Raw genomic sequence first — 12,054 nt, 5'->3', positions numbered from 1 at the left:
CTTCATTTGGTTTGAACCGTCCAAAAATACCCAGCAGAGACAGAGGCATTAAAACCATGTCCTGGGAATGACTGTTCCTCTCTTACTGAATTGTGGGGGTTGGGGGTGGGGCAGAGTCTGTGCTCCAAGCCAGATTCAGCCACCAGAACCTTATAATTGATTCAGTAAATCAATTATAAGAGCCAAATTAATAATGAAAACCAGAAAAAGGAGATTTATTCAATGTATTCAATGTGGCCACATTGAGAAGAGATACAAACACACACACACAGAGAGACAGTCAGATACACAAACACACATCTTCAAGGGCCTGACGTCAGGGTAAAGTTTAAGTAGAAGGCACATCTAAGCAGTCCTGGTCAAGGTGCAGTCCCTCCATATCACTGGCCCATCCTGTGCTTCTGTTTCGCCCTGTAAGGTGGTCAGCTTTGTAACTCTGGAAACAAGTATTCTCTTCCTGGGGAAATCCTCGGAGTCCCTTGTTTTAAGAGTCTGATGGTCATAGTGAGAGGCTTAAGTGTCTCTTTAGAATGTCTTCACTTTGGAACTGAGGGGAGATGGCTCAGCAGTTGAGAGCACTGGCTGCTTTTCCAGAGGTCCTGAGTTCAATTCCCAGCATCCACATGGTGGCTCACACCTGTTTGTAACTCCAGTTGCTGGGCCTCACACAGACATACATGTAGGCAAAATACCAATGAACATAAAATTAAATATACATATAAAACAAAAGAATATCTTGCCGGCAGTGGTGGCGCATGACTTTAATCCCAGCACTTGGGAGGCAGACACAGTTAGATGTCTGAGTTCAAGGCCAGCCTGGGCTACAGAGTGAGTTCCAGGACAGCCAGGGCTATACAGAGAAACCCTGTCTCGAAAAAACAAAACAAAACAAAAAAAGAATAACTTCATTTCTATTATGGCTCTAGAGGTTGGGCTTGTGCAGAAGCAATAGAAAGGGATCATCTGGCTAGTATGTTATAGGTAACTCAGGAACTCTTGCCATCAGTGTGGCTCCTGTATTTGTAGGTGGGCAGACCGCCCTCTAAGCAGATGTCTGTATGGAATCTGAGGTTGCCTGACTTGCAGTGACAGTATTTGAGGGGTGAGAGCTCTGAGTGTGTCTCCTGGAAAAGGTGGGTGCAAAGTAGTGTGGCTTGGAGCCCCCAAAGCCTCTGGTGCCCAGCAGCTAGCAGAAAAAACCAAGCCCTCCCTTCTCAGTGTCAGTGTGACTGGCCTTCGGGGTGGGATGTGGTTCCCCGATCAGCTGTGATGGGCACTAAGATAGTGTAAACACAGGGAGGGACATGGCAAACTTCCCTGGAGACCATGAGAGTGTGTCGTAAGTGCTGGTGATGACCCTAGGGTAGTTGAGTTTGTGACTGATGCTTAAGATCAGGTATGGCGTGCATGCCTGGTTATCTCAGCCCCAGGGGGAAGTAGAGGCAGAAGGATCAGGAGTTTAAGCTAGCCTTAGTTACATAGTGAGTGTGGGGACAGCTTAGGATAAAGACTCACCAGCACCTTTAATCCCAGCACTCAGGAGGGAGAGGCAGATGTATCTCTGTGAGTTCAAGACCAGCCAGAGCTTCACAGAGAAACCCTGTGGCAAAAACCAAGAGAGAGAGAGACAGAGACAGAGATAGACAGACAGACACAAGGTTCCTGTCAGTATGATTGGTCCTTAAAAGAGTCTAACCTAGGTTGCTTGTCCTCTTAAGGTAAGTGAACTTTGGCCTTCCTTAGCCTACACAAACATCACTCCATCTCTGCCTCTGTACACATCTGTGTCCAGATTTCTCCCCATATACAAGGTCATCAGTCCTTTTGAGATAGGGCCCCTCCTCCACAGTGTTGTTCTCCAGCAAGGTCCTGTGTCTTCAGGTGTCACATACTGAAGAATGTGGGGGAACATGACTCAGCCCATCACACAGACCATAGGTGCAGCTCTTAGTGGGGTCTTTTGGGTGGAGTGGGGTTCTTGGTCACGCCGACCTCTTTTTATCTTCTCTATCTGCTTCTGGAAGCAGGCTCTTTACAGCCGTCATGCCCATGGTGGCAGCTGGATTGATCCTTGATGACCCCACGCTGCAGCCTGTCAGAAGACTCGTGTCCCTCGTAGGCACTGTCTGTGTTTGGGGTTTTGTTTTGGGGGGTTTTTGCTGTGCCTTTAGAATGGCTGCTGCCAGTCTTTCCCTTCTGGCACCTCAATTGCATGGCAGTCACCTGCTCGTTGGCATCTCAAGTGTGTATGGAGTGTGATTGCCATGGCTGCTCTTGACCTCCACAAGTGCAGCCCAGAATGTCACCGATAATTCTTTTTGTCTCTTCTGTTTTCGCTCTAAAAACCACCTTGTCCATGATCCAGTAAAGAAGGTCCTTTAAGTGACGGGTCAGTAATCTATGCCCTCCGGGATTCGGGAGTGTCACTAACTGCTTTTCCAGTCACCGTGCCTGAAGCTTCCTAAACAGCTTTGTCTTGGCAGCTGTTTGGTTTTGTGCAGAAAAGGGTGGTGGCTGGGGAGTGTGGGGAGCTGGTGTCTGCCTTCCCTCTAAGTGGGAAGTAGCAGGTGCCTGAGACCTAGCGGGGAGGAGGAGGAGGCTGAAGTGGTTTGGGCTTAGCTAACTCCATGGCTGCTCTGTGTTGGAAAGAGCCCCTCTCCTACTGAACACGGACCCTCACCTTCACTCGCCCGCTTGCACTGGCCCTTCAAAGCATTGGAGAATTTTCCCAGGTGAACTTGGCTTGAGGATGAAAGAACATCCTATTCCTGCTAGAAAAGCAGTGTAGCTCCAGTAGCATCCCAGAAGAGTAAATTCCTCTTTACTACACGTGATTGTAACAAAACGCCCTGGGACTGGGGAGTTGGCTCGGGTGGTAAAGTTATTGCCGAGCAAACATGAAGACATGAGTTCAGAGCCCAGGTCCCATGTAAAGTCAGAATCAGGAGCACGCGTCTGTCAGCCCAGCTCTCCTACAGAGGGACAGGAGAAGAGGGGCTGGCAATAGCAGAAGTGAATAAGACCCTGTCTCAAAACAAAGTTAGGGGACTTGTGGGGTGGCTTAGCAGCCAAAGGTGCTTGCTGCCTAGCATGACCACTTGAGGTTGAGGCAGGAAGATCCACAAGTTAAAAGCCAGTCTGGGCGACTTGGTAAAACCTTCTAAGATTAGTATTAAAGGGTTGGGAGTTTGGAGAGATGGCTGGTCGAGAAAACACAGATGCAGCTAGGCCTGATACCTAAAATGGAGTGGAAGAAGAGAGCCAGTTTCACAAGTTGTCTTACACACACACACACACACACACACACACACACACACACACTTAGCTTATTTAAAATGATGGAAGGGTTGGAATTGTGATTCAGTGGCAGTACACTTACCTAGCACATGTGATTTTGAGGGCTGGCAAGACGGCTCAGTGGATCAGTGGATTAAGGCCCTTGCCACCAAGGCTGAGAACCTGAGTTCAACTCCTGGGACCCACACAGTGGAAGACAAGAACTGACCTGCCACTCTCTGTCCACTCACCCCCATACAGGAGCCATGTCACTTGACTGCCCACAGACTCATACATACACATCAATGAATGAATGAATGAATGGATATTAGGAGTGGATTTGCCTCAGAATCATCTTCCCCATAATGTTCATGTTCTTCCAAAGAGTCATTAAGCTCATTAAGGAAATTCCTAGGCGGGGACTGGGGTGCTTGCCTAGCGTGGACAGGGCCCTGGGTTTGACCCAGCATATCATAAACTGGGTATGGTGATTGATGCTTACAATCCCAGCAATTGGGAAGGAGAGACAGGAGGCTTCTTAGTTCAAGGTTGTCTTCTGCTATGTAATGAGTTTGGAGGCCAAGGTGAACTATTGAAAACCTTATCTCTAAATATGAGAGGAAGAAAAAAAAAAAAACAAATTCTTGAGTGGTGTAGCTGAGCCAGAGAGTGCTCGCCTGGCCCTTGTGAACACCTGAGTTGTGTTGATTTCTTTTCTTTAGTAATTACAGGAGAAGTTCCCTACTAATGGCCAGGTGGAAGTGCCCCAACCCCCATCACATACATGCAGACTGCTCACTCTTTGTGATCGCTAAGGTTCTGAGACTAAATGAAACACAGAAGCCCCAGTGCTTTCTAGAATTCTGCTGACCGCATCCCCTGTACCGAGAATGGACCTGCTCCTGTGTGTCCTGGCACTGAAAGAAGGGGGGAGGGGTGTCGATAGGACAGCAGAGAACAAGCACTAATGGCCATCTTTTTCTTGTTCCTTTCCAAAAGGTTTAGCTTTTTCTCCCGGGACAAGAAGCGCCTGGCCAACACGCAGAGACCCACACACATCCACGAGTCCTTTGGCCAGTGGGCAATTACCCACCGAGATGACGGGTACACAGAGCAAGGACAGGAAGCCCTGCAGCACCTGTGACTGTACCTCCTGCTGGACTCCCTGCCACCCGCCCCAGGTGGTGGGCTGCCTCAACATCAACTCCTCAAACGAACTGTCTGCTTTGAGGACAGATGATGAAAACTGATGCCAAATTCTAAAAAAGTGTTTTATTTATCTGCAGGGCTCCCCAGTTTATACTCAATGTCTCAGACCCCTTAGGACCTATATTTAATAAGATGAGGATATGAAACCAGACTGCATTAATTTTACTTAACAAGCTTCTTAAGCTGAACACATTGCCACTATCCTAGCTGTTTGACTCCTAGTTTTCATTTTGTTTTCTAATGGCCTTTGTCAGTGAGAAGCAATGTTTTATATTATGAAGTTGCCCTGGAGGTAGCAGGCTATACAGGAAGTGTGAATCGGACAGGTGGAGCCTCTAGTCATAGGACGGGCTACCCAGTTTGGCTGGGACACAACAGAAAGTCATGCAGTCCTTCTAGCCACCCGCTAGAAACAACCTTGGGATTGTCACTGTCACACTTTGTTCCCGATAAAGCTATCAGGCAGCCTGTCCGAGATGGTGTGCCTTGGAATCTGCTGTGAGCTACACAGTACTAACCAAACAAAAGTTGTTTGGATGAGACATCCAACTTGTTTCCTGTGTGCCTTTTCCTTTCCTGCCATCATCTTTCTTCTCGTGTTCCTCGGGTGAAATGCTGTGTCTTGTGCAAAGACGACAATGCTTTCAAGTGGATTGGGTGCTGTGGCGGATGAGGATGTCAGATGTGTGGGTGGAAGGGCACTGGGTAGGCAGGGGCTTGGAGACCACATGCCAAGCTGACTGTTGTGTGATGTGTGTGGTGTGGTGCTCATGTGGAGGTCATACACTGATTATATCAAACAAGGGTTCTGGGGACCTAAGGTCAGGGTTGTGTGACCTTCTTAAAAAAAGATTGGATTTTAGTGTTTATGAGTGCCTCTGTGTGTGTGTGTGTGTGTGTGCACATGTGCACGTACATGAAGCCAGAAAAGGGTATAGGATCTCCTGAAACTGGAATTAGAGGTTTTTAAGCCACTAATGTACTGAGAATAGAACCCAGGTTGTCTCCAAGAACATCAAGTGCTCTTAAATGCTGAGCTTTCTCTCCAGTCCCAAGTAGTAATAGACTTTTATGCTCTGAGCCATCTTACTAGCTTTCCAATGGCAGTATGTTTACTGAATGAAACAGCCTAGAATTCCACATAGATCAAACTTTGCCTGTCTGCTTCCCAAGTGCTGGGATTAAAGGTGTGCCTCACTGAGCCCAGCTAAATGCTATTTTATTTTTAAAGTCTTGAGAGTCTTTAGTTGATTTCAAGTTCACAGAAACCAGCTGTTCAGCAAACCCAAATCTAGATAGTCAGAAACAGGGCACACCAGCCCTTCAAACTAGGTCCAGGTAGCCTCTCCTTCCTCCCTTTCTTTTATCTCATTCCTGCTGAGACAGAGTCTCACTGAGCAGCTTTGGCTGTCCCGGAACTTACTCTGTAGACCAGGCTGGCCTCAAACACAGAGCTCCACCTGCCTCTGCATGCACCACTATTGCCTAGGTTTATCTTAGAAGAGCTCAGAGTCGGCTACAGATCACAGCCCTGCAAGACTGTGCTTCATTTTAAATGCCAGTTGGGGAAGAAGGCTGGCAGTCAGCATTTTTTCAGGGAGCGGGTTACCCAGACTTGACAGTAGCTGCCCGATGACCCAGATGCTCAACCTGCTGTCTGGTTACTAAGAGCTGGAACAGTCTCCTCGGATTTGGCCTTTCTAGGCTCCTTTCTTTCAATTCAGCAAGCCCTGGGGCTCCATACATGAAAATGAAAAGGACCATGTATCTCAGGAGTCAGTGTCAGCATAACTAACTCTCATAGGCTATCGAGACAGAGTCTTATTTTGTACCCTAAACTGGCTTTAAACTTGCAATTCTCCTGCCTCTGCCTGCCCAGTGCTAGGATGACAGGTGTGCTATCACACCAGGTTACTAAAGAGTTTTAAACCACTATCCCCTCTGCCATACATTCAACCCCATCTCAAAGGGTGTGAGAAAGTGAAGATAGGTTCTTTATTACCCCTCTTTCCATACTCCTGTCTCCGACTCCCAAGTTGGATGACAGCATGTGAAAACTTTTCCATTTCCACATGAGCCGGTGACTTCTCATACAACTGTTTCTCCCTCTCATCCTATGTGGCTGTGGTTGAAGCACTTGCCTGGCATGCCGCACTCTCCAGTTAAATCCCCAGTACTGTAAAAGGAACTGCTTCCTCATGGAGGCCTGGTGGCTTCAGCCCCGACCCTCTGGGTGGCCTCTGCTGCCCGCTGCTGGCTCTACTTACTTCTATCCCTCTTGTCCCTGGGTTTGACCCTCTCCTCCCTGAACTCCCTCTCTCTTTCCCAATCATTCTCAGGCCACACCCTGGCCCTCTCTTGCCAGTGCTTCTCTCGGCCCCTATCATGGTCCCGTTCCCTGGGCCTGGGGTCCCAGTGTCTGTCCCTAGATCGAGATCGCTCCCTCCTTTCCCTCTTCCCTTCTCTGTGCGGCTCATTCTTGACAACTGGCAAGTTAATGGGTTTTCGGAAAGGCCGATCTCGGCCACCGAACCTCAGTTGCCCAGATTCTTTTTTTCCACCCAATCCACCACCCAGCCGCCGAGGGATCCAGCCACGGAGGGTCCTCTCTAGCTCATAGTCCACGAATATCTCATGCTGGTCGATGACCAGCCCATCAGCATCTCTGTAGGCCTTCAGCAGGGCCCTCTCCTCCTTGTACTCAATGAAGGCGTAGCCCTTGGAGAAGCCTGTCACCAGGTCCCGAACCAGCCGCAGCCGCCGGATGTCACCATACCGGGAGAAGACTTCCTTTAACTTCTCCTCTTTGGTCTGCAAGTTCAGTCGTGCCACAAACAGGGTAAGGAGGGGGTCTCCGGTGACTCCTTTGTTTGGGACATAGCGGGCCAGCATGGCCCTCCACACAGCTCGGTCATGTGGGTCTTCATCTGTCCCATCGATGCTGCCAGCTTTAAGCGGGTCATATTCCTTGGCGATGGGCATCCAGTCACTCATGCTCTGGAACATAACAGGAAGTTATAAGGCACCCACGCTTCTCCATCATCTCCACAGCTCTGGAAAGCAGTGCCATTCACCCCATTGTGGAGGGTGTGTTTCACTATGTAGGATCTCCTTTGGAGCCCTAAGCTGGCTCTGAACTTCAAATCCTCCTGCCTCACCCTGAGTGCTGACATTACAGACATGTGCCACCAAAGAACTTCACTGCTCATATTGAGGGCAGTGGGCTACAGACCAGAGACTTTCTTCACAGCTCCCAACAGGGTGATGCCCGATTCATGCTGGACATGTGAATGCCTGAGCCCTGCTGTAGCTCATTCATATTGACACATGGTAATTAATTCAGACACCCTTTTCTTTGCCCACTAACCCTGTAGAGCCAATGCTGGAATCTGCTGTTTACAACCAGGAGTGCGAGAAACACTGCAGACAACTCCTTTCCTAATATCTATCTCCCTAAAATGGTATTTATTCCTGGCCATGCTAATGTGTACATGTAGACCCAGCACTCAGGAGGCAGGAGAATTGCCACAAGTTTGAGGCCAGTCTAGGCTACCTGTCTCAGAAACCAAAGAGCTGGGGCTGGAAAGATGGCTCATTAGTTAAGAGAACTGGTTGCCCCTGCAGAGGATCCAGGTATGATTCCCACCACCCACATGGATGGCTCACAACTGTCAATTACTCCGGCCCAGGGGATCTGAAGCCCTCTTCTGGCCTCTGTGAACACAGGCATGTGCATGGTACACATACAAATGTGCAGACTGTGAAGTCTGAAAGCATCTCACAGAGACCACCACTCAGAAATGCAGTTGGCAAGAGTGTTTTTATTCCAAGAAAGCAAGAAGCCTGCGTGTAGGGGTCAGCCACTTACAAAGGCACACCATTCTTTGTATAGGGAACTAGGGGGATTTTAGCTAGGATTAGTTCATCTAAAACTTCACTGGTAGGTGCCAAGGATGGGTCGGTTTTTGACTAGCTTGTGTCCAGGTATCAGTGGACAGCATTCCTGTGTCATGAGCATTTAACCACGGGCTGAGATACCAAAACCATATAAGGCTGCTCAGCGCAGATGGCCCATCCTGAGGTAAGATTATTTCCCTATCCTTATGGTTATCTTCAGGCTGTTCTTTGGATGGGGCATTTTATGGCCTTGTTCCTGGAGCTGATGACTTATGGCCTAGTTCTTGCGATTGATCACTTGGGGGGGGGGGGGGGGTTATGGTCAGTTCCTGGAACAGATGACTTTCCTTTGAAGTCAGGCCTGGTCCTAACAGGAAGTTCATGTTGTCCTCTCACTCCCCTTGAAATCATACCATGAGCTGAATCATAGGCCCATCTCCTGGGTGACTGGGTTGAGATGTTCAGATTGAGACAGTAAGACCAAAAGCTGCACTGTGAAGATGAGTCCTCACACAAATTTGACAAGCGCACTTACCACACAAGGTCCACAGGTGAGGACAGTTAGCAATACAAGACTGGTCCTACCAATGTGATGTCAGTGTAAGTCAGCCTGGTGGACCAGGAAAATAATGATTCATACCAGTTTTGATTCTGTGGTCTGAGTTTACCAACCCCACCCCCACCCCCAATCTCTAGTGCATGGCCAAACTGTTTCTGTTAATACCTAAGTAGGTATAGAAACAGCACTGTTCTCCTAGGGCTTGGCAGAGTCCTCCCTGTTCCAGGAAGAGTAAGTCTAACCCCCTTCTCTTTTCTAGTACTACTTCAGCAAATGAGTCTAATAACTGCTCTAAGTGATGGGTAACTTTTCTAATTGAGCTAGGTCTACATCAAGGTTGTTTAAGGCCTGAAGAGTCTGAGCTGCTTTGACTCAGGCTACAGCATCAGTACCAATTCCCACAGCTATGCCAGACCCCACTAGCATTGTAATAAGATACTGAGGTGCCAAAATCTCATTTTTTTTTCCTGTGATGACCCAGAGCCATCTCCATATAGATAGAAAGTGTATTATTAGTCAGGGTTCTCTAGAGTTACAGAACTTATGGAATGTCTCTATATATTAAGGGAAATTATTGTAATAACCATAGTCCATCTAACCCAACAATGGGAAGTCCAAGAATCTAGTAGTTGCTCAGTCTCAAGAGGCTAGTTGTTTTAGCTGGTCTTCTATATAAACTAGAAGTACGTTCCAACAGGTGTGCTGCCAGGTAAGTGAAAGCAGGCGAAAAAGAGTGAATCTTCCTTCTTCTAGTGTCCTTATGTAGGCCTCCAGCAGGTATGGCCCAGTTTTAAAGGTGTGTACCACCACACGCGGACCTGGGACTTGCTTTGTCCCAGGCTGACCTTAAACTCAGATCTGCTTGCCTCAGCTTCCTGGGATTAAAGACATGTACTACCTTGCCTGGGCCCCAGCTTTTCATGGCCACTATGCCTTAAGAGTTCCATGTGGTGGTGGCACACGCCTTTAATCCCATCACTTGGGAGGCAGATGGATTTCTGAGTTCGAGGCCAGCCTGGTCTACAGAGTGAGTTCCAGGACAGCCAGGACTTCACAGAGAAACCCTGTCTTGAGTAAAAAAAAAAAAAAAAGATTTCCATGTCAAAATCCAAAATCCAGGCCACAAACCTGTGTCTTCCAGCCTCAAGATCTGGATCATAGGTGTGTCTTCCATTTCTGGATTCTAGTTCATTCCAGATGTAGTCAGGTTGACAACTAGGAATAGCCATCACAGAAAGGTAATAGAGGGAACAGGGTAACCAAAACACACAAGCTGGAATTTTGGAGTACCTGTGGATGGATGTTAAGGGGTTCCATTCAAGGTGCATGCAAACCAAGTTGCATTAGGGAGCAAGAGTTGCTGGCTCCTATGGTAAGGGTCCATAGTCTATGATTGCAAAGGTTTTTAAAGTGAGGGAAGCTATTTAGTCTCCCTCTTTTCCTATCACATCCAGTCCCTGGCTGCCTCCAGGCCCAATCCCAGGTGTTTCCTCTAGGGATGGTTCTCTCTCCCTTTTGGTGTCCAGGGTAGTATGACTGCTATTTTCTCCAGTAGCTTGTTACAGCTTAGGATCACCTACTTATTTTTGACAGTTTTTCCTTGTGAGCTGAGAAGCCCTCTTTCCTTGTAGGTGGCCCATGAACACACAAGGTTGCAAAAGCATACCACCTGTCCATGTAGATACTGAGTCTTTTTTCTTGGCCTAGCTGTAGGGCTATTAATTCAGCTTTATGGGCTGCCGTACCTGTAGTCAAGAATTCTCAACTTTTGATCATCCTGCCTCTACCTCCTCAGTTTAAGTACCAACCAATCCATCAAGTTTTCTTGGGATGTGGGCGGATCTTTTTCTTTTCAAGATTTACTTATTTTATGTATGTGAATACACAAACACACCAGAAGAGGGCATCATATCCCATGACAGATGGTAGCGAGCCACCATGTGGTTGGGAATTGAACTAGGGACCTCTGGAAGAGCAGTCAGTGCTCTTAACCGCTGAGCACTTCAGAACTCCCCCCTCCCCTTTTTCTTTTCTTTAAGTTCATTTGTTTTCTTTTGAAGACTGGACTTCTCCCTGAAGCCCAGGAACTGGCTCTGTAGAGAAGGCTGGCCTTGAACTCAGAGATCCATCTGCTTCTGCCTCCCAAGGGCCGAGATTAAAGGCATGCGCTAGCACTGCCCCCTTCCCTCCACAAAACTTGTCCTTATAGCTCCGTTTGTTGGTGGCATGTCTGTAATCCCGACCTTGATTACCTAGTGAGTTAGAGACCAGCTTAGGACATGTGATATACCCGTTTTAAAAAAAGAGAGAGAGAGCCGGGCGGTGGTGGCGCACGCCTTTAATCCCAGCACTTGGGAGGCAGAGGCAGGCGGATTTCTGAGTTCGAGGCCAGCCTGGTCTACAGAGTGAGTTCCAGGACAGCCAGGGCTATACAGAGAAACCCTGTCTCAAAAAAAAAAAAAAAAAAAAAAAAAAAAAAAAAAAAGAGAGAGAAAGTCCTCACCTTCGGAAAACCAAAGTTAAAACAGCCACTGGCAAACAATCCCATCCCAGGCATGCGCAGTGGCGCCGAGGAAGCCAAAGAGGAACGGTCGGTGTGAAGCCGGTTTCTGGGTACCCAGGTTCCAGCTACGCCGGGCCAAGGCTGCTCCCCCGCCCCTCACGCGGGCCGCCTTCCCACTCCCACTGCCCGGCCTCCGCCTTTGCCAGGCCTCAACATGGCGTCGGCCACGCGCAGACGTGGCGCCCCGCCAAGTCTGATGGGCGACTCTCTCCGCCTTCTCACGTTGCCCCTGCTCCCTCCGAGCTTCCACTCACCTCAGCAAATTTTGGGTTCTTTCCGCACCGAGACGAAAGCCGTTTCTCCCGCCCGTTTGCTGGAGACTGCAGATTCCTTACGCCGACCTCGACTGGAACTCTTTATTGGCAGCAGCAGATTCGCCACGGTTGTTGACCAATGTATGGCAGGGTTGGGTGGGGGAAATGTGCTGTCAGAGACAAGGTTTCTTTACGTAACTCCAGCTCTCCTAGAACTCACTTTGTCTAACAGGCTGGCCTCGAACGCAGAGAATCCTGATTTCCTGGGATTAAAGGCGTGGGACCTTCCGTCTTTT

The 12,054-nt window shown here is 48.5% G+C and overlaps 2 protein-coding genes across 8 annotated transcripts in view; one reads left to right on the top strand and one right to left on the bottom strand.

Moving 5' to 3' along the window:
- Rilpl1 (Rab interacting lysosomal protein like 1) overlaps window positions 1–5,034 on the top strand; it is a 36,376-nt gene extending 31,342 nt beyond the window's left edge. The window contains exons 7-8 of one of the 4 annotated variants that reach the window (XM_076922897.1): window positions 2,366–2,389; window positions 4,276–5,034. In XM_076922897.1, the coding sequence (XP_076779012.1) occupies window positions 2,366–2,389; window positions 4,276–4,420 (169 nt within the window). In that variant the 3' untranslated portion in view covers window positions 4,421–5,034. Of the gene's footprint in view, window positions 1–2,027; window positions 2,116–2,365; window positions 2,390–4,275 lie in introns of those variants that run through there. The other 3 variants (XM_076922900.1, XM_076922901.1, XM_076922899.1) reach the window with 3 other exon arrangements.
- Window positions 4,534–11,896, bottom strand: Snrnp35 (small nuclear ribonucleoprotein U11/U12 subunit 35). Of its 4 annotated transcripts, none has more exons than XM_076922909.1 (3): window positions 11,759–11,852; window positions 10,070–10,156; window positions 4,534–7,482 (listed from the first exon to the last, which is right to left on the bottom strand). In XM_076922909.1, the coding sequence occupies exon 3, from the start codon at window positions 7,477–7,479 to the stop codon at window positions 6,745–6,747; it is 735 nt and encodes a 244-aa protein (XP_076779024.1). In that variant the 5' UTR covers window positions 7,480–7,482; window positions 10,070–10,156; window positions 11,759–11,852; the 3' UTR covers window positions 4,534–6,744. The 4 variants fall into 4 exon arrangements, with proteins under 4 accessions (XP_076779024.1, XP_076779025.1, XP_076779022.1 ...); XM_076922910.1 differs by having other exon boundaries at window positions 10,070–10,231; window positions 11,759–11,845; XM_076922907.1 differs by lacking the exon at window positions 10,070–10,156 and having other exon boundaries at window positions 11,759–11,896.
- Between the last annotated feature and the right edge of the window lie 158 nt (window positions 11,897–12,054).

The sequence above is a fragment of the Arvicanthis niloticus genome, chromosome 24, assembly GCF_011762505.2.
Source record: "Arvicanthis niloticus isolate mArvNil1 chromosome 24, mArvNil1.pat.X, whole genome shotgun sequence".
In the NCBI taxonomy this organism is placed as follows: domain Eukaryota; kingdom Metazoa; phylum Chordata; class Mammalia; order Rodentia; family Muridae; genus Arvicanthis; species Arvicanthis niloticus.
The sequence above is the reverse complement of the archived record's forward strand: the minus strand, read 5'-3'. Positions and strand labels throughout refer to the sequence as shown.